The following is a 22,477-nucleotide window of genomic DNA, read 5'->3' on the forward strand; positions in this document are numbered from 1 at the left end:
TAATCCTAAACATCGATAACGATTTTAATACACACTTTCTTCAATACGTTCGGATTTTAAACATTACATGTAAGATAAAATCTAATACACGACTTTACGCGATTATACAACTGATTTATGAGCACACTTGCTTGCTTTGTTAAAAAAATATTTAGCTACTTGTAAGATAATCGATACCTGGTACTTAACGCATTCTAGAGTGTGACGTGTACTAGGTGTACTTCAAATTGCTTTGTGAAATTGCTTTGAACACTAATTACCTGATCTTATCGATATTTGGAAAATACAGTAAAGGTTCTAAGCTACTTAAAATCATTTTTGTAAATTTTTTATCAATTAAATTCTACGATTTTTACTATCGTTTGTCAGACTCTTGATAGTTGATGACACCTGATTACGATAGTTGGAAACGATCACCAACTTTCTATTTCGCTCAGTGATATCTTACATAGCAAATGCTGTGAAAGTGCATTAATTTGTGCACTGTTAGAAGCGCAGTGCATACCAACGATTAACATTTGGAATTACAGTAGAAAAGAAAGAGTAGATTTATAAGTAAGTCTTTTTACTTATTTTAGCTTACGAATTTAAAGGTACTAAATTTGAAATTTTTAAATGAGCTGAAATACCTTCGAATTTCAATAAATATAATTAACGAGGTTCTAGTATTGATATTTCATCACAATTTCATTTTATAATTGCATAGAAATCTTTAAAAATATAAAAATTCTAAAATAAATTATTTGACCCATATTTCTCTTACATGGGGAGTCTCTTATATAAGGGAAATAAATGAATCATTTAATGAGTTGTTATACAAGTTCCAGACCTAGCTTTTCAAAGATTATAATTACAGAGAGAAAATGTATTAAAACAAAATAGTTATTCTATAAATATTGTTATCAAATTTTTTTTTATTTATACATACTACCTACGTAAAATATTATTTTGCTTGTATCTTATAATTAGACAAATTATATATTCAGTAAAATGGGTTTTGTCTGGGTAGAAAATGATGCAGTAGATATTGACTGAGCGAGGGTTAAAGCATCCACTTTCGAAGGTACCCCCTTGTCCTTGGTAACATTTCCTCAAGGTAGATGCAATAATTTCTTTCATTCTGTAATACATAACAATTTAAACGACATGCCGGCACGAAAATGCATGCATTCCCTTTTTTCCTGGTGACTCGATAATTTAGAGTAGAAGATACGATCTCTGTACGACCATGTAAACATTAACACCACGAGAAATCTTTGCCGGATGCAGCGTTTTACGCCTCGGTTTTACAATAAAATGCACTCAACTTGCATCAAGGACATGGTTCACGTACAATTGGAAAATACGCGTTGCTTTTTTAGACTTTATTAACCTTTGAAGAAGGGTTAAAATATTATAAAATTACATAGTATTATTTGTTTTGTTATATTTCGGTATTTTTATATCTGAATTTCTTCCATGAGTGATTGCTTCCGTGATTGCTTCTCCCTTTTTGCCATTCAACGTATGGGTCCAAAATGACCGACTATTAACTGGGCGAGGCTTAATATTAGTCTATTTTCTTGCACGTCGATCCAAGGCAATCGGCCAATTTATTGTTCGCTCAGAATTGATCACAGTGCCGAGCAGACAAAGCCGATTCTTGCAATGCTTCTGGTATGTAACGTTGAAGAATTTCGAGAGTATTAAAGTTTCGTGCACTCACCATGTGCCTCTTATTGCACGATATATATGCAAATTCACAGAAAACCGGTTGCAATTTACGGCTCGCCGCTGTTGTCATTATTTAAGGAATCAAGTAGTAACAAAGGTTTCTGTCTTTCAGCGTCGCTGTTTCTCCATTTCCATGGTGAAACTATTTTTCACTTCTCTTTAAGACTCGTTACGGTTTTGTATTCGAACAGGGAGTGTCCAACTTTAGGTAACTGATAATTTAAAAAATGCTAGGTTGTATTGTATCAACTGACTGATTTCGAAACATAGAAAGTCTGACATAATTTGGTAACATGAAAGTGCCGCGTAATTGTAATTAAATTATGTTAACTTGGAGCTCAATTTTTAGACTGTCCCTAGGATTCTTCAATCTTTAGATTCCCTTTAGGGTTCTCCAATCTTGAGGTTCTCCTTAAGTTTTCCCAAAACTAAAATCAAGTGATAGAACATTCTTTACCTTGCACCTTCACCCAAGTGTACAACAAAATATGCAAAAAATTTTCTTGATGCTCACCCCTGTCGCAGTATACCTATAGATTAAAAGATAATCATTTAACTGAACGGTAACGTGTTCGCAAAGATCACGCGTGACTCGTGAGCCTTGGCACGCGTGTTTTATGCGTGATCCTATGTGCAAGGATCGATGAAACGCTCACGCACTCGAATGCGCTCGGACATTCTTCGACGCCCACCTATCAGGTAGCCACAATAAGCCACCTACGCCAATCATTCAACTCGAATGGATAACGTTGTTTGTCAGTTACACCCACTTGTTGACACGGAGGAACGTGTCGCATTTCTTTTCGATGCTCGCGCAGTCGCGTTTTAATGAGTTACTCGATTGACGTGTAACGTTTCGTACAGGAAAAAACTAAATGTAAGGCATAAATTATTTTACCTTATGACAGCAGATGATGAAGCAATGCACGTTGCAACAGAGTGGTTGTTTCGTGTTGCACTGTTGCGTTTGAACGATTAAAATCTGTAGCAGGCTGAACATTTACTACTTAAGACAGCGGATGTTCTTTGCAAATGATCAATAAAATTAACATAATTAATACAAACTTTTAAAGACTGTAACACGAGGGACCTCTGGGGACTGCCCAGATATAGACACAAATTAGTGCATAAATTGTGGTTTTATAATTGAAAATATATTCAATAATATTAAAAAAAAATTCCAGTCAGTAGTGAAGGGGATAACGAGTTGACCATTGAACTTCTAATCAGGAAACCAGTATCCGCCCTCAGGTCGTCGGCTCCTACGGTCGAGGCTCAAGTCGGATACAGGTTGTTACAATAAAGCCGGCAGGCATGACAAATAACTAGATCGTTTCGCTACCGTTAAACACGTGCGTTGCATTAATCGCAAATAATTATTCGAGAAACATCGGACACCCGAGGTGCCCGACAGATTGGAAAGAAATCTGACGAACATTGTGTTCGTGAACGAGATGTATCTGTTACTCTTTTCATCCACTGTTGTAAGACAGGACACGTGCTTGTTATAAATCAGAATTGCGCGTTGAGAAGTCATAAATAAATCGATGTAGCATTGTTGGTCGTGTATTTTGTATCGATATGGAAATGCGTGTCATAAATAAGAACGGTATTTCATATCATGCGGTGATATCGAAAAAAGAAGTCGACAGAGTTGACGTTGAACAGTGTTTCAATTTTATTTCTTTTAACTCGGCTACTAACAAGGGGAATGTTTGGTCATTCAATTATCGATCAGCCTTAGAATTTGCATTACAATAGGGGATTTTTTTAATTAATAATTTTGCAAAAATAGAATAAAAAATTGCATTCAAAGATTCTGTGATGTTCTAGAAAAAGAATAATAAAAAGTTTTTAATTAACTAATGTAATCTTGGCAAAATATCCTACATCGTTCTATTTTCTGACACTCAGCAGTCTTGCATATAATTACAGTTCAAGCGAGGATCAGCGTGAGAAAAATCAATACATACACAAGAGTAATTGGTTTCCAGAGAATGTTAATGATCAAAACGTCCTTGCACGGATGATCGTGACGCTCTAGATCCTCGCTGCACCTATACAGGAACAGAACGGTAACAAGGATGCTATTTCCTTGATGCTAAATACCAGTTTTTCATTTTTCATTTCGGATTACCATCGGCATCTGTCGGATCAAAGCTTAGCCAAGCTACTCGAGCATAACAGATGATCTAAAATGATGAATAATGAAGTAGTGAAGTGAATTACTATTTGCCGTGTTCTTCGAGCTCATTACTAGAGTTAACTCATCCTATTGCTTCTTTTTATCGATTAATCGTTCTTATTTAATGTCCATTACAAATTTTCAACATATCTACTGCAATAAAATTATATACTGCTCCCTTAGTTCAAACATTCTAAATAAAAATAAAAATTAGCTCAAGTATTTAGAAGAAGGAGGATGTTCGTTATCGAACTCGATACGTCCGTCATAACCCGGTCGTCCGTAACCAGGAAGCCAATCTCGTGACGACGGGGAGAGAAAGTCATACGAACATCATGACTCTTGTAGGATTCTACTGTTCTCTAAGGAAATTATACCGATCGTGTGTACTTGCGGCGATGCTTTGTATCGAACCGATCTTTACGAGCGCCAACCAGTCTCTGTTCGGTGATAAATTGCGGTAGTCTACGGGTACCTGATCTGAAATCCATCGTCTATAGAATAAATTTAGCGTTAATGGTGGTTAACCGATACGAGTCCATGGAAAAGGAACTGATGCCGTTTCACTTTTATAAGTGGTGTTACATATTTTTATATTGAAATTGCCAGAGGCTGGTCCGGAAGAGTTGCTTGAATAGAGGGGTGAAATAGACATTGGAAAACACGTGTCAGACCCTCGGGGTTAATTTTTTGCACTATATTTCAGCTAGGACTATATGTATATTGTTGAATTCTTCTTTTAGTATAATTAATTTTTTTTTTAAAGATTTCATTTTACTACCCTCCGAAAATTGAAAATTTCTTTTCAAACAAATCATTAATTACTATTTTTTGAATAACATTTTTTGTTACTTTAATTTTATGACATAAATTGATAAGCCATAGAAATGAAAGGGGTGTTAGAAATACTTTGTGTGTCATTATTACACCTGGAAAATTAATTTAATGAAGCAATTTACATGCATATTATCAACTTATAGACCAGATTTTACATTAATGTGTATTTTACGAGAAAGCTTATTAAACAGCAATTTCTTCAAACATTTGACAGTTTAAATCACCAATATCCGACACTTTCGTTGCTTATATAACGATTGATAAAAATGAAATGTACTTAGTTCTGGTCTAGTTATCTAATATTTAATTAACTCCATAATGATGCACATTAACAGGTAATACCGACAAAGATTGTTATCAAAATCGATGATAATCGTTTAAAAAGGCGTTTCCTTTGATAGGATGATAGTTGACGATCATGTTCCTTCGTAAATTTTCAGTAAAGTATGGAAAGGCGATTAGTAGCTCGTCTAACGAGGTGTTTGCTTTTTAATTAAAGAGAAAGTGTCGTCGGATTCTCGTATTTCACAATTTTCTTATAAAAAATACGAAACAACCGTGTGTTTCCGTGGCAGAGTGTCTATTCTAAGTCAATCTTTTCGATGGGGTCATTAGGTAACGAACGAGATCGCACGAATCATTCACGTTTTTCTTCGTCCTGGATAATTCTTCGTAATTACTGTTCCATTATACAAATGATGATCCACCTGGAAATATTATTACGGAGATCTGTGTTGATGTACAATTATCTGTAATACATATTCTTGAAAATTACACGCCTATTAGATGTTACGCTATTGCATAAGTTATAAGTATTAAATATAAAATCTCTTGTTTCGTTGCGTAACATCAATTTGTATTGTAAATACCATTAGAATAATTAGAAGCAGAATTTATTTACAAAATACTGAATAAGTTGAACTTTAACAAGAGTATTCATTTCTAAATATATTAAATACACATTTCACTTATCTTCTAAATGAAATTTTAAAAAAGCATTATTTATAAATATCGGAAATATTAATTGAAATATCCAGCATATTAACTGTAAACCAAGACCTAAATATTTCTCATTAGACACTCTGTTTCCTCAATGTGTTAGCCAATTTATTTATATACTTGCAAATCAATTCGTGTATCCGGCAAATCTTGATCGCAAATTTTGTCGGTCGTTTATTCAACATATCGGTCGAGATTCACTTTCCATGTAAGGATACGGAAGTCGGGTGCATCCGATCTTAGATAACTATAGCGATGTTACCCCTTGAAGAATTATGAGGGTACGAGCTTCGATGTAATCTGTTCGATTTATCAGATCGGAGATACAAACATACCGAGAAAGCCGGTAGGCAGGTAATTAGAAAGTGTGACGTTCATATTCTTTTTTCGGACTACAAGAACATGATATTATTTACATACAAGGAATTTTAACTTAATACAATTAAAAATTAAAGTATTTAATTTTAGTAAAGTATTTAAAGTTGATTAATTATTAAAAAGATTTTTTAACATTATTAAGATCTTTTCTTATTACACTTGTAATTAAATTAAAAATATTCTGCATATTTTAGTACATTCAAGTAAAAACAGTTTTACATTCACCAGTAACAAGGATGATTAATCACAAGTAACTTTCTCTACTAAATAAACAATTTCTTTAATCATTAGTTACAGTTGTCAATTTCGCGAAACCATTATTTTTCTAATGTGGTCGAATTAACCCGAATCAAAGGCGGTGTTTCCGATAGTTTTTGCCATTTAATTGGCAACAGTTTCGTGACAAGAGAGATACTTCGTTCGCCACTAACGCTATATTTTCCGCCTCTCCGGGTATCGTTAATAACGCCGTAGGATCGTTTCCCAGTTATTTCCGGATGAAAGCAACGAATAACAGAGAGAAGAAGTGGCGAGTGAAAGAGGCGAAGTACGATCGACTGGATTTTTCCCTTCGAGAGAAAGTTCTTGATTGGACCTGTGCGCACGCCGTGATGAATTAAACGAAAGTTTAAGTCGTCACGATCCCTAGGAGACGATCGCTACCTCATGTAACATACTGGAGATGACTCCAGCTGACAGGGACGTGTGTCAGGGTAAAATTATAGTGACATATTCTGATGTTGACCGAAATTATAAGACATCCTGGAAATTACTGAAAAAATTTTTTCCTTAAGGTTTCAATTGTAAAATTTCTATTCCTTTATTTTCTAATTTTTATAAATAATATTACACAAACAAAAAGTTTATGGGGAGGATAGATTAGTGCTTTCTTGTATTTTTGTCTTACTAAAATTTAATCAAATATCTGATTTGTTTGGATCATAAAGTATCACATTGCTCGAAGAGATAGCCCTGATGCCCGTCCCTGTGTTATAGCAGGCCGGATGCTTTCACTCTCGACAGATATTTTCGACGGACGAGAGACTTCTTTCTCCCTCTTTGCCGCACTCACCTTCGCCTTTCCTTTGGAATAGTATCTTCGTAAAACATCCTTTTCAATACGATTCCTCGATGAAGGTGTGGCCGCAAACTCCCACGTTCCTTGCCAAGTGATTCCCATGATACCGTGCTTGGCCTGTTAATGTTGCGCATCGGTAAACCTTCTCTTTTTTTATTGATGGCTCTTGGTATTGTTAAATCTCATCCATTTTAAAATAGAATTAAAATAGATTAAAATAGAAAAAGTATAAAATAATATGTATGCCTCCCTGTTAATTTAGGGAAAAAAAATTATACTGCATTAAATTTGTAATGTCAGTCCTCAATATCCATCACGGCATTTAATATGTTAATTAATTTTGCGATAAGAATATCTCTGTCCGGTTATACTTAACGGTCAATTACGTCCCCTTCGCCGTTTACCATCTGATAAGGTATCACCAAGATATCATTTAAGAAGGTCTTTCAAATAGGTATCTCGTTACATCGCTGTGTAATGGCAAACACGATTACTCTTTCAGGGAATTTTTTCCAAAAGAATTGAAAGTAGGAAGCGCGATGAACTATGATTTCAATCGTTCAGACACAAAATTTCCTCTCGTTTCGCGGTGGGCACGTAATATATCTGAACGGTCCTTTCTCATTGCGACCCGCAGGGCGAGGAAAAAAGAAACGATAGAGGTTTGTACTTCGAACGATGGTAATCACTTCCTCGTCGGTCGTAAGAATCCGGTCTGATTTGCGATTTGATTATGTCGTACGTTAGGTGTATTACAATTTCAAAGCAGTTCCGACCGTCTAGAAACGGAAAACGGTATGCTGTCTTCTCGATGTATCAGAATTTCTTTTTATTTTCCTCTCGTCGCCGACCGCACGTCCGTCAAACGAATTCGTGTCCTACAGCTTCTTGAAAGGCATGAGATACGATTTGTTGCAATCCAGAATAAAGAATAGAAAAAAAAAACACAACGTCGCGTTTACACGGCCAGTGTAAGCAATCTTTTTCTAGATTCATAAGATTCAGTTTCTTATGTCGACAATTTTATCTTAAGAGTTTTATTATGAGTGAAAAAAAAGTTAGATGTCATTACCTCCGTGACAGTCTAAGTGTTAACCAGTACCGGCTTCGGGTACTTAAAACTAATTTTTTTAATATTCCTTCCTTTATAATTTTGTTTCTTAGTTTTTGGTTCTCTCGAATTATTAGTTATGAGAACATAAAACAATAACCATGAGGCGGATGGCAACTTTCCGGGTCAGAAATCCCATCTTATTAAGTTATTATGATCGCACGATGAGCGACGCCAATTTTTTTCTCTCTGTGCACCACCATAGACAGAGACAATACCAAAACGTCACCTCCGGTTCTTGCCAGGAACAATGGCGCGAACAATGTTGAAAGCGCGGTACTGAAAACAAATTCCCTCGTGGATCATCCTCATTCCTGTTGACATCAGAAAGTATCATTGAATAACGAGGTCGCGTAAGCGGTAGATTAACGTTTGATAACCGCCTATTGTCGCGTTCTGGAAGAAGAATATATGTTGTTGAAGATGTGACGCATCAGCCATACGTTGTTACTCAAGAACACGACACGAAGAGTATCTTTCGACATCGACTGCCTGATTGTTCCCTTGCTAAAGACGTATGTAACTGGCGAACACATCTTTAGAAAGCTAACATGTATATTGATGCGCTTAAAAGACTGATATCTATGTCATCGTGTATGGTAAGGTATGCATCATTCGAACACCTTGAAGATGAATCTCAATATGAATAGGAAAATTAAAGATTTTTATTTTTATACCACAGTGGACTGTAATGAATCAAACACCTTAACTGTCTTTGTTCGGTGAACTGGACATTAATTTTGTTACTGTGATAGCAACAGCAGATATATATTTTCTCAGCTGTAGGTGTATAAGGTCCTTTATTGGTATCTGAACAGTAGAAAATTTATGGCAGTATGACTGCTGCTATGTCCTTGGCCTTGGATAATGTATCATGCCAAAAGTCGACGATGCGATTGATTTATTAAGGTGCATTAATTACAGATTATTTATATTATTTATATTAGAGTCTAGATAGGTAGCTAAATACCCTTGATTATTTTTAATCGGGTGGTTGTCAACACATCTTTCGTTGCAATCAAGGATACGCACCGCGATAAATTGCGGAAATTTCACGGAATTGGTTCAACAAATTACTGACTGGTGCCGCATTACGTTGCGGTGGCCGTAAATGGTCGTGGTGAAATGCTGTCTAACAGTTTACAATTTGACAAGTTTATTTGAGAAATCTTATTCTGAATAATCCAGTGACAGATACTCTTATTCCCTACATATTTTATTATATCCTAATTAATGCACCTTCTTAATATTACCACATAAATATGAAGAATTATCAGAGCATAAAGTATAGATACTTTGGACAATTTTCACTGTCATCCACGAAGAACAAATAATACGCCATCGCTGAAAGTTTAACTGGAAAAGTTAAGACAAGTTAGAAAGGATTAATTAACAGGGATCATTGGAGCGTGCAGCAGTGACAGTTTTCTTTCATCGTTGTCAGGAGAGAAAGTCAATTACTGCGATGACAAGCCACAAAACGTTTAGCAACGACGTACATTACGTCTCCGGAGATCTTCGTGGTACGTGTTCAAAGTTAAAACGTTCTTACACAGTCGTTCCCTTGGCTCCACCTGTCAGCTACAGTTTCAAAGACAAGGCGTTCAGTTAAGATCACCTCATGCATTTCCTATTCACCATGTAATTTTTTTGTCTTTTCCATTGCCTTGAGACCAAACCATTTTCCCAGGTTCGTTTGTGAAAAATAGACAGTAGTTGAGTCAATTGTAACCCAGACCTAGGAACGTATTAAAATTAAAATTAAACATTCAAATTTTCATATAGGAAAAATAAAAAAATAATCTTAATTAATCTTATAATAAAATTGGTAATCTTATTATTCTATTTCCTAGAAAAAAAACCAGTAGGTAAAATGTCATTAAGGGGGGTTAAAATATAGAAATATAATTCCTTATAAATTTACATACAGGGTTTAAGTATTTAAAACAACGTTGTTTCAATCGCAATTTGAACCAATGAAGCCTGTATAAAACGCGTCGCGACGCATCAATAATGATCATGTTTATGTAGATCGTGATCCCGGTCGCATTTATCATTCACCAAGCAGCTTCGTTGTCGGTGAGTTGAAAATTTCAAAAAACGTTGTAATATGCACGGTACACGAAGGGTATGATCATTTATCAACGACGAATCCAGTATTCAATTTATCCCATATTCGATAAGTAATTTCATGATTACGCCTATTAATGAATTACTATGAACGATAATGATAGTCTCTTCTTATCTTAAAGCTGAATTATGTTCAAATGATTGGAAATTCACTTTGATTTTATAAAACGAATCGATCACACCTTGAGAATTTAAAAAATGGAAAATTATATGGGTATGTGTTGGGTACATCAGCTATAATTAACAGGTGCGTGTTGAAAACCGGATATGGTAAAGAAGTGCACCAGTCTGTGCACTTTCCATGTAATTATAATAAATATAACACTTTCCATTTTTCTTTCTGGTCATTGCACCGAAAGGATAAATCGATTATGACCTGCGTTATCATTTATTAAACACAAGGACGTTCATTGTATTTCTTAGTGTTCAGACAACTTTAGTATCTTTTATTACAGGAAAAATGTAATAAAATAAATACTTTGAAGCATTAATTCTATGAATAATCTGTACGTTGCTGTATTCTACCGAAGTTGTGCTTTGTGAGTATCTAACATTTTTAAATAAATGCAATCTTCTCTGCTGTTAGGTAGCAGTGATTTATTGTTAAAATATTTTGTGATGAATGAATTATTTACAAGGATTCATTTTTTGTTTCAGATGGAGCGCCAGTTCCGGAGGATGCAATTGAACACGAGGTAAGAAAAAGCAAGAAATAAAAGAGATAAATGATTCTATGGTTGAAAGGTTGATTTATATCAGGAAATGTGCTCGATGCAATTTGTAAAGTACGAAATGATTTCACATTAGCGTATTCCGTTAAGTTTTGCAGCTTTATTTTCATTCAAGATATATTACTCCGTTTCGAATGTAGGAAAAGTAAATGTATGATTCCATTTGTAAATACCAATCTCATTAAAGAAGTTAAATTAAACATACACTGTCAGTCAAAAGTATGGGACTGTCTTGTTTATAATTACATAAATTATATAAAATAATTTTCTATTCTGAACAATTTAGGATCAATTAAATTAAAAATCACCGAGCAATGACTATTTTCATCTCCTTTTCGAAAATGAGTCTCGGAATATAAAAGTTTAAGAATTTTTACGTTATTATATTGCCAAATAAATCTGTTCCTACAACTGATCGTGGGATATCGACCTGTGATGTTTCGGTTTCGTTCTGGATCAAAATGACGGTCACGTTGCAATAATGATTGATTGAGTTCTAATAAGCTGAACCCTTCGTTTCTAGATGTGCAATCCGCATTTTGTGGTTGTTTCTTATATTAGATTGCATGGTTCAATTAAAATTCCATCGTTCAGTTATTCGATCTACATATTAAGGCGAAAAGAAATTTGTTGGAATCCAGTTATTTAACATACCCTTCCATTTCGTAAATTTATGAACTAAGATTAGGGTATATTTCATGATAATCCCAACTGTTATTATTCACGAATGTTTTTATTCAATTTTTCAGAATGTTCAGGATCTCTTCCTTAATTACGTTATATCAAAAACGAAGGGGAACGAGATGGAGCATTGCACCTAATTGGATTCTCAGCATACAATCGTTGACTTAATATAATAATCATCGACGTGTTTGTACCTCTTATGTGAACTAGCTGCATGATTAATATTCGCTCCGTAATCGTTTGTTAATAACAGCTTCTTTTCTTTCTTTTGCGGTCACTCGATGCAACGATCCATCTTCTTGTGTCCTGCACCGTGATCGCCGTCGAGGATGCAGAGCTTGTGATTTTGATCTCGTTCAAGCGAACGCGAACCTTTCACTTATTACTCCATTGCTTTTCAATGCATTTTGATTAGAAAAAACGAAGAAAAAGAAGAAAAAATGCAAAAAGAGATTTATCGGAGAAAGATGTATGGAACGTTTATTGATTAAGGCTTCTGGTATGAATATGAAGAACTTGATTGCACGTGTTCTTTAATGAAGTGTTATAGGAATATTTTTCCATAATATTATTTTCGCAACTTGTGTAAATTGCTATTTATTGTTGTTCTGAAATTAATTCATTTCAGTCACTATCTTATCAATTGATCCACCCTCTCTATTATTACACAACATCTGCTGTGCTGTAATAAATTTCTTAGTGATTTTATCACAAAAATTATCTCGCGATTACATTAATTGAAGGACCAGGTAACATGGTGTTGCATCCAAGCAATTTTCTACGACATTTTCTTACATGACCAGAATTGTTCAAGCATAACCATATTCATCTCTTATTACCCGTTTACACTATCTCATCCATCACTTTCATTTACGAGGGCAAAGGGTATTTGTTATCTATGAATTTCTAAGTAACACGTGGTCATAGGTCATTTACGTTAGCCCGTTTGCCGGAAAATGTCCCGTGTCTCATTGATTTATATTTCTTTCTGTATCTAAGAATCACTTACGCGAAGAATATAAATTCTCGTTTATAATTGAAGAGTTGAAATGGTACACGGTGTATGCGACAGAAGTAAAAATTTTCAATAGAAACAAGAAATGTATGTTTCTTCATTCCGGCATTTACATCGTTCACCAATTAAATCTTAATAAAATAAAATTTCCATATTCATTAGACATTAAAATTCTTTGGTAAAACAATCTTGTCAAAGGAATAAAAAGAAGCATTTTAATCCTAGAGTTTCATCGACTAACTTGGTACATGTTTAATTTGCATTTACCTCTTCTCGAAGTGCAGTGATTCGCTACCGTAGTGCAACACGTGTATGCAATGTCGAATTACCATACAATCGTAAAATCATGCATACCTTGCCTCCCATTAAATCACCAATAATCGAATGTCGAATACATAGCTCGAAAAACGAATCGGTTGAAATAATCGAGGTAGGAAAAAGTAAAACGAATACAGAGTAGGCAGATAAAGTTATAATACAAACGCGATGCAGTTGACCTGACATATTGGTAACAATGCTAGGCGTGTCACCGGTGTGTTGCAACTAATTCTAACAATTATCCTTTGTATTAAGCCACCTATTCACCAATAGAACATCGAGGAATTTTTTTTTGTAACTACTTGATAAAAATTAAAAATTTTATGTAATTAATAAATAATGGAAATATAAAAGTATCTTCGTTTTATAGAAAGGTACTTTTAAGATCGACTCCCGTGAGCACTGCTCGTGTCTGCACGTGCACGTTCCTCGGCAGATAACAGTGTGCACATGCATAATATTGAACGTCACGTATATAGGTGCATTTCATATCCACGTTGCATGCAACTAGTTTTGCAGCCGGTCGTCAGCACGAAGATGTTTTAAATGTCAAGGCGGGAACACGGTGGAGTTGTCCTAGTAACAGACCCTCGCCTTTTATACGATCGGTCAATGAGCTCCGCGAAAGGAGCTGCAGGATACGTCATCGTGGCATCTTTTAATGACTTGCCCGGAGAACAATGAATACAACGATTAGCAATGTTTCTGGGATAATTGTTGCTCTATTAGAATGACACAAGTCTTTGTTTTATTGTGAAGGAACTATGATAATTTGAATGATTTACAAACACATACTGTCACTCAAAAAAATAGAATTTTTGAAGTCACTCAAAAGCACGGAACGGAAATTTCAAAAATTCTTTTTATGTTCCAGGACTCTGTAGCATCAGCCTCTGAAGTAGGCGAAGAATACGAAGACACCGACGACTCAGACATGTACATGGAACCCGAGACTATGGAAACTCATCAAGAAGATGAAGAAGACGCTCCTAAAAACTCGACCGAGGAAATACCGCCCGTATCACACGAAGAGATAGACACAGCGATCAATACAACTACCGAGAAACCAGCTTCCAAGGATCAGGAAGCAGAAAACACCAAAGAAACGAGCCAGACACAGGATTCTGAGGATAAGAGCCTAGAAACTGAGAGTCAAAATTTCTTTCCCTCGTTTGCGGAACTGTTCGCCAATCACAGGGTTCCTTTTACAGAGCAACAGAGGTACAGGCCTAACAGATTCCTGGGATACTTCCAACGCGACAGAAGCGGATACCAAGCGGCAGCAGCGACCTCCAAAGACGTCCATCATCCCATTTTAGGATCAGGTAACTTTGGTGTCATCCGAGGTGGAACTTACTACCCTGAAGACAAAGATGCCGATGAGTACTCAACGGACGACAGTCTCTACAGTCCTTACTATCATAGCGGAAATCGTGGTCGGGCTAATTACTACAGGAACCCGAAACCTCAACCGATCCGTGGGGGTGATTTCTTCGCAAACTTCCGGGACTTTGCTGACATTACAGCCCCACCAAAATCCAGTTTCTCTCATTTGTCTGTTGTTTATGCTAACAAAAATGGAAGCGCCACTGGGCGTATCACTGAGCCCAGAAATATTATTGAAACTTTGAAGATGCTTGAACAGGAAGAGCAGAACACTGAGGTGGTCACCACGACAGAAGTGCCAAGGAAGAAGCAGAGTAAAGGAAAGAGGAAGTTGATGAAGATGAAACAGTTCGAAGAGGATAAGGTTAGGAGGTCTCGTATAACGGTGGAGCCTTTGTTAGCACTCAGTTGAACACACGATGAGATTCGAGTTGTATGGTAGTGCGAACGCGAACCTCGGGACCTTTCTCAAACACGAAATCTGGCTACGAGATCAGAATCGAAGTCTGAAATGTGTGATCACCGCTTTTCAGCAGCTTGTGCCAAAAACTGAAAGGAATTGTTATGGAAAAGTCGTTTGAATTTGTTTCCTTCATTTTGGTTTTGAATGTTTAATCCTTTCGTTGCAGGAGATTCCAGCGTGAAACTTGTGGCAATTATATTTTCTGGTAAATTAGGTGAGAATCAGAGGGAGAGTGGGGATGTTGCACCTACTTGGAAAAATTAGGGTCCAGAACTTGGAGGAGATAATACTGTTAATTAGGGGGATTCGTTAAATTCGTTTAACAAATTATTCAAATTACTAAATTCACAGGTTACTAATTATTAATTATTAAAATTATCAACTTACTCAGTTATGCATATAACAGGGGGTCAGTGAGTTTCTATATGTGTCAATCTAAATTTTCAAGATAAATTTAATTGATGCAAAATTGTACTAAATAAGTTTTTTGGGGTTTTTTTCACATATCTCAATTAATGCACTTAACATACGTTCTGGTTTTCGTGGCAGGTTTGTCCTTTAATGATGCAAATGATTCCAAAACCTGCATTTTTTTACCCTGCTGGATTCGTCGAAGAAGGATCGATAACAAATAATAAAATAACGAGTGATAATCCAAAATCCTTCAAATTCCTGTTATCATTCAGTAGATCATGCGACATTTCGTGTGTAGACTCAAATGATTATCAAGATTCCAGACGATTATGTCAAACTCGTTTATCAGCAATTCACGAACACATTTCAAATTGATTGAATGCACTTGTCCGTGCACTTTCGTTATGCATGAGTAAGCCCCGATCTGGCACGAGTTACTCTCGTACGTACACACTAACGTTAATCTCTGGTGCACGCGATCTCGTGTTGCTATGATTATTTCAAGTGTGAAAACATGAAATTCGCTGGATGCGTTATCAACAGGTGCGAATTAAATCGCAGAGCTTCGATTTCGGGGCCTTCTGTAAATAAATTCCGTTGCTCTGCATCGTGTTTTCTTTAGTGTTTTAGCTAAAGCGGAACTGGATCAACAATTGCGTCTTCATTCGATTAAGTATTCGTTCGCGAACCTCGTTTCTGCGTCTAAATATGTAGGAATTTATCCACTAAAGAAACATTGAGGAACTTTCTATTATTAATCGTTATTAGAAAAAAGTCATGGACACCAATGCTTTGAGTTTAAGAAATAAATTTTATTATTTCTTTTTCCTCAATGTTCTAACTATCTTTAGAACAAACTTTTGTTTACCTCTAATTTGAAATTTATTTAATTAAACTGCAATTAAGATTCGTACGAAATATTTATTAAACCTAAAGAAATTCATTACAAATATAAAACTGGAAGGACTTTGTAACAAAAATATTACTCTTTGTTTCTTCGATGGATACGTATCTCAAGATCAATCGTAGATAAGTATATTTTTAAGTGCAGAATGTCTGGCTACGTTCATTAAATTCACGAAGACTGTTCATTTATATTAATCATTATCGGCTTAAAGTAGAATTATTCATCTCTTTTCATCAATTAAACCAACGCTTTCTCATGAAACACTTCACTTTTATTCAGCTTTGTGAGTATTATTTTATAAAAACACCTTTGGAACACTTTCTTCTTTCTTCTTTAACTATGAAACGTTTGGATTTTGATTATTACAAAAGACTTTTTAAAGTGAAAATACAACCCTAACTTTTATATGGATATTACAACAAAAGTTTAGTCTGCGTTTCATAGAGGGAAAAGGTGTCGTATTGTTATTATAATTGTTGTTGATTATTTTAAGCATATCAATAGAAATAAGGATTCATCATAACAACCCACTGGAATGATCGTGTCTTGTACTGTTCACTTCTCTGTAAGAGACGTGACAAATTATCGAAATGAAATATATTTTTCATAAATCACGGATCTAAAAATCTTCTATAATTTATTTAACACTATAACAAAAGTGTGAAATTTTATAAAATTCGTAGTTTTGAAAAATATCCATATTTTGCAGTAAATTTTTAATCAGTATCAGATCACTACTCCACTTCATAGAAATTTTCAAATATTCTTAAAAGATAAACTGAGATGGATATTTAATTATTTTTATATTATAGCACAATAAATACATATGTATACATAATTTGTAATAAAATTTGGCAACAAATATTGAAGAAAAATAATACTTTACGTTATACGTTACAAATTCATTAAAAATGACAACTGCCATATTCAGAGGCAATGCATGTCATTTTTTTTATGTCCAAATAACATAAGTCATGTTTGAATGCCTTTTTTCAACATTGTGATTAATTTTCCTATGCCGGCATGTACATCTGCATAAGATGCAGTATGATTCATCCAAGCTGGCGTGCTTAGAACATTGTAAGTTTTGCATCGAGTTACTCCTTTCACGCATTTTAATTCAACTTTGGCTCCCATATCCCGGGCTTTCTTAATAGCATCCGCATATGGCCAATCCGATGCAGGTTCTAAATATGAATAAAAATTGCATCAACATTATTGAAATGGAGAGAGATATTTTCTTAGAAATTTCTGGAGTAACTTACTCTCCCGTCCCAGTGTTATTTTACATCCTTTTAACACTCTTGCAACTAGGATACCTGCAATACACATTGTTGCAATTGGTTTCTTTGCGCAATAAAAATCTTCGATGAGTTTCTCCAAATCCGGAAGAACAGTACATTCCGAGCCCTTTTCAGCAAAATTACTCCTGTAAAATGACGAGAAATATATTGACAGAGTCAGCTTTGACATGCAATTATATTTTCATTATACATCCTTCGCAAGTAATAATTTTCTATCACAAAAAATATAATTCTGAACTTTTTAATTAAATTTCATTTTATTTCTTTGCAAATTGTAATGTGGGGCAGTTCATAAAGAGAAACAGCATTAAATATTTTTCGTCATGATAATTAGTAAGATGTGATTAATATTTCACAAGATTTTTATAATGCTACTAAATGATATATTACAAATGTGAATTATTGCACCCTGAAATAATTCATATAACCAAACCAGTGATTATCTTATTGTTAAGATGACCACTCCCTTTCTGGTATAAAAACTGTGAAAGGAAGGTTTGTGCATTTTAACCTTGATTCCACTATAACGAATTATAGTTCATTAATCAAGAACATTTTTACATTCACAAGGTGGTGCAATAAATTTCAAACAAAAAATTTAACAGAAATCATAAACATTTAGTGAGATTCTTTTATATAATCGAAACCATGAAGTTATTATTATTATAATTTTCACACTGATCTGAATACTAACAGAGTTTTGGTAACACCAAAACCTCCTGGAAGTACGAGTGCTTTGTGCATACATGCCTCACATTCGCACAATGGTTGTATACAAGATCTAGCCAGTCTGGCAGCTTCAATTAAACCATTTCTGGGTCGGCTATCCGAGTCTACTTCCTTGGTATAGTGATTGACAATTTCAGAAATTTCTACATCCGGGGCATAGAAACGTGGTGTCATACCCTTCTGGCAAATATGTATCGTGGAGGAAATAGCTTCTGAAATTTCGGTACCATCGTAAACTCCACAGCCACATAATACCTAGAAAATTTCGTACAGTGCTTTTGTATACATTCAAGAGCAAATTTTCATATTAATTTAATATTTCAGCTTTTCAAATTATATTAAGCTATCGTGTTCTTTATATTCACATTTTTCTTATACAACGTGAATTATAATTTCAATTTTCAAATATGTTAAACATTGTACAATTTATAGCTTCCTGCTCGGTAACCGTCTACCGTTTACGAGTCAATAATTTAACAGAATATACCTTAAAAAGCATTTTCTACCAGGAAATGATATACAGAAGTTAGGAGAAATGATCAAGAATTTAATAGTTTTATCATTTCATTCGCTAATGATGCTCGCTGTTTTTACATGGAGCTATAACTTGCGTTACAGTTATATACTTTTGAAGAAACAAATCGGTATACGTTTTCGCTCTGTAGAAAAAGAACATTAGAACACGTTTACAGAAGAGCTATTACGGTGAGTAATATTTCAACTGGAAATCATTTATATTTGAATGAGTTAATAAGGAAATAACTTGAACCTCGGTTAAATTTTCGCATACAGAAGTAAAACGGCGCGCGTACAAGAATTATGACGGATCAAGGAAGCTTGTTAATGTAAAGATGCTATTAAGAAATGAATAACATAATGATAGAAATGTTTCATACGTTTTCTCATTAAGGAAAATGAGACTCGATTAGAGAAAAAAGTGGGGTGATAAATAACTTATGGTTATATAAGTACTCGCAAGTTACATCTGAATTACTTCGTTCCAATTTAAAATCTCCTTTTTAAACTTCTTTCCATGCATAATTTTTTCAAAAATATTTTTCTAAATAAATTTTGTAAGTGCTTGATATAAAATAATTTCATTTTAATTACATCAATATTGTACAGTTTACAATACGTGTACTTACGATAGCTACAGGTATAGATCGGCGTTCGCACTTTTTCCTTTCCCGCTTGCATTTTCGGTTAAAAATTTGAGACGTATTAAAGCTTGACGATAAAATGGACTTAAATACGCAAGGTTCATTTTGCAGCAATGATGTAATTCCTGTACGTAACATGGTATAAAATATTGTGCAAATTTATAGGATAAAGTTTCACTTGAAAATTTATATCTTGGTTAGGATTAAATTCGACAAATAATTTTAGATGTTACATTCTTTCATTTTTCTTTTCACGTTACTCACTTGTTTCTTTTAATGAATAACATTAAAAATGTACTTTTTCAATCCTCGGATGGCGGACCATCGAGACAAAGACAATTTAAATTTAATTTTATATTTTATATTACTTTCATTTTCTAAAATTTATACTATTCTTTTGAATATAATTTTTGCAATACATTTTTTAATTTTCTGCACTTAATTATAGTGTACATATTTTTGTATTTTATACTATGTTTTATAGGTCTGGGTCAATTCAATTTGAATTTGAATTTGAACAATTTGATTTTCAAATTCCACTGCGATATTATCGATATGTGTATCGATTTATCGACAGTATTTAGATATCAAAGTCTCTACTTCCAGTTGTTTACAACAGAGGACAGCATTGTTAGGGAATTACATACAGCGCCCTCGATAGAATTCATACAAACTACTTTCAAATTACTGTTGCTGGGTCGACAAATTCATTTTCTGACGTTATTTTGGTTTGAAACTGTGCTAAAAGGGTGAAAGTCAAAAGAAAAGTGTCGTAATGGAGTAGAAGAAGGGTGAAGAGGTAAAAGGAAAAAGGAAAGGAAGGGGGGAAAGTTCGAAGCATCTCCTGTGCTTAAATAAACATTGGTAAGGTAGGCTGAACTTACTTTATGGCTCGTATAACCGTTATTGTGCTCTAGAAGCAATTTTCGCTCAGTCTATGAATACGAAACACATAATGGGGCGCGGTGGAAAGATTTAACAACACCATGAGAAAGAATATAGCATGTAATAATAAATCCAGCCAAGCTCATTGAAACATACAAATCCTTTGTGAAAAGGGTTTCTAGGTCAATATATATGGTAAATGGACCGTGGAAATTTATGCAAATATGCAACAAGATTCAGTAACACTTACCCCTTCAATTATTTTTCAGAAATAGAAATTCTTTGGACCGTAGAAACATAAATTACTTCTGCAAAACGATTTTGTGATGAAATGTTTGAAAAAAAAAACATGATATCTTGACATATTTTAATTGTGACAATGAACGTGTTAAAACAGTTCAATCAAAACGGTATCCCTTTCACCCTAAAGCCAGTAGTGGCACAATCTCAGCTTATTCTAATTATCAGCCGAAGACGACCACACCCCCGAGTGTCGTTTCGTTGGCCCGCCATCACGTTGCTTCCCTTTTCTATGAGACGTACGAAAGCTTACGCATAATCTTATGTAAATCCTCTGCTACCCTTATGCCTGTACGTTGTTCCATATAGGAAGAGCAACTTACGCGGGTTGGCTCTCGGGTTACACAGGGAAAGGGATGCTTAGGCGACGGTTCGTCGATGTTGCACGGGGCTAGGGCGCAGGGCTTGTATGAATGTTAAAATAAGTTTGAAATTGTCGCGGACAAGTTCGGCCCCGTGGGAGGTAGCCGTCGAGTAATTCCACTGTGCTGGCGGTTTCGGCCCTTCGGCAAGTTTGCTACCAACCGCGAATTCCTGCCAACTTCTACGCTTCTAAATTTTCGACTTGACTCCCCTATTACCAGCTTCCTATTAATAATGTGCCGTTAACCCATTAAGAATCACATTTTGATTTAATTTAGTATTAGATGACATTCGAGATTAACGTTTATATGAAATATCGGTAACAGTAAAATATCGCTGTAAGAAAGTAATTTTGCAGATAATTTAATTTTTCATTTTTGTTTTTATATCTTTTTATATTGCATAACATATGTTTCTACATATATCTACGTGCTAAGGGACATTTTGAAAACAGTATGCTGCGTGTCAAGCAAGTTGCGGTTCTCGGGAATCGCTTACTTTACGTTCGTATAGGTATCAGAAAACCTGATAGGTGGATCGGATAGTCGGCGTAAGAAAGTTTGCAGCATTGCGAATTGGTAAAGCAGGCTGCTTATGTATTCTTGGCGCGAAGGCAATCGCGGGGATGGCAAATGTTGGCAGGGGTTGGATGCCGTTGCGAGAACCAGACAAGAGAACAATTACGCGCCGTCAGCCGCGTGACCGGTAAAATGCCATGAGGTGAATCAAAACTAGGTGTGCCATCACCCTTGGGCCAGCTCTATCTTTGTGCACCGAGGCCACGTTCCTTGGTCCCGATGGGAAAAGATCGAATCTCGATCGGTAAGCGAACTTGGCAGCCTCGACGAATGCTCTGCAGGACCAATTTATACGAATTGAACACTTGTCAGTGGCTGAGTTTACGCGTTTCTCTTATCGTTTCGATCTTTTCTCAAAAAAACGTATCATTGATTCACTGTGCCATTATAAAATTTCGTTTTAGTACGTTTATTGTCTGTACTTCTCAATTTCATAAATTGCCATTGCATAAATGCACATCATTTTATTTTGTAAACTAATTTAATTAAAAAATTTTAATTAAAAGATGGTAGATTCAAAATTTACAACTTATAAATTTCAATAAAAATGTTAAAGAAAATTAAATTACAAATACGTAACTTCGATCGTCAAAGTGTTAATGTATATTTCTATAAGACATTTCGAATCTAGCAGATGGACTAAGGGTGACACGGCTCACCAACCAGTCGACGAGACTTTTAGAACTTGACAAACGATCGTTCTCCCCCTTCGTGTCCTCCCTCGAAATTCGTGTAGATATCATTCGAAATCGAAGTATCGATACGCTCGACGCGTTATTAATGATTGACAGACTCGTCCTGGATTTTCG

At 35.0% G+C, this 22,477-nt stretch overlaps 2 protein-coding genes across 3 annotated transcripts in view; one reads left to right on the plus strand and one right to left on the minus strand.

Moving 5' to 3' along the window:
* Positions 1 to 16,990, plus strand: part of LOC114876801 — a 44,614-nt gene extending 27,624 nt beyond the window's left edge. For both annotated transcript variants that reach the window (XM_029188633.2, XM_029188634.2), the window contains 2 exons: positions 11,089 to 11,126; positions 14,054 to 16,990. In XM_029188633.2, the coding sequence (XP_029044466.2) occupies positions 11,089 to 11,126; positions 14,054 to 14,977 (962 nt within the window). In that variant the 3' untranslated portion in view covers positions 14,978 to 16,990. The remainder of the gene's footprint in view (positions 1 to 11,088; positions 11,127 to 14,053) is intronic.
* A 281-nt stretch (positions 16,991 to 17,271) lies between these two features.
* On the minus strand, positions 17,272 to 19,680 carry LOC114876803 (glutamine amidotransferase-like class 1 domain-containing protein 3, mitochondrial). The gene is made up of 4 exons (XM_029188638.2): positions 19,528 to 19,680; positions 18,348 to 18,637; positions 17,615 to 17,778; positions 17,272 to 17,536 (listed from the first exon to the last, which is right to left on the minus strand). The coding sequence occupies exons 1-4, from the start codon at positions 19,678 to 19,680 to the stop codon at positions 17,322 to 17,324; spliced, it is 822 nt and encodes a 273-aa protein (XP_029044471.1). The 3' UTR covers positions 17,272 to 17,321.
* Positions 19,681 to 22,477: the final 2,797 nt, after the last annotated feature.

This window comes from Osmia bicornis, chromosome 9, assembly GCF_907164935.1.
Source record: "Osmia bicornis bicornis chromosome 9, iOsmBic2.1, whole genome shotgun sequence".
Lineage (NCBI taxonomy): Eukaryota > Metazoa > Arthropoda > Insecta > Hymenoptera > Megachilidae > Osmia > Osmia bicornis.

Coding starts and splice junctions, on each gene's coding strand:
- LOC114876803 (XM_029188638.2), bottom strand. CDS start 19,680: ATGTTACGTACAGGAATTACATCATTGCTGCAAAATGAACCTTGCGTA. Junction 17,779..18,347: donor TTTGGTGTTACCAAAACTCT/GTTAGTATTCAG, acceptor GTCATTTTACAG/GAGTAATTTTGCTGAAAAGG. Junction 17,537..17,614: donor AATAACACTGGGACGGGAGA/GTAAGTTACTCC, acceptor ATTCATATTTAG/AACCTGCATCGGATTGGCCA.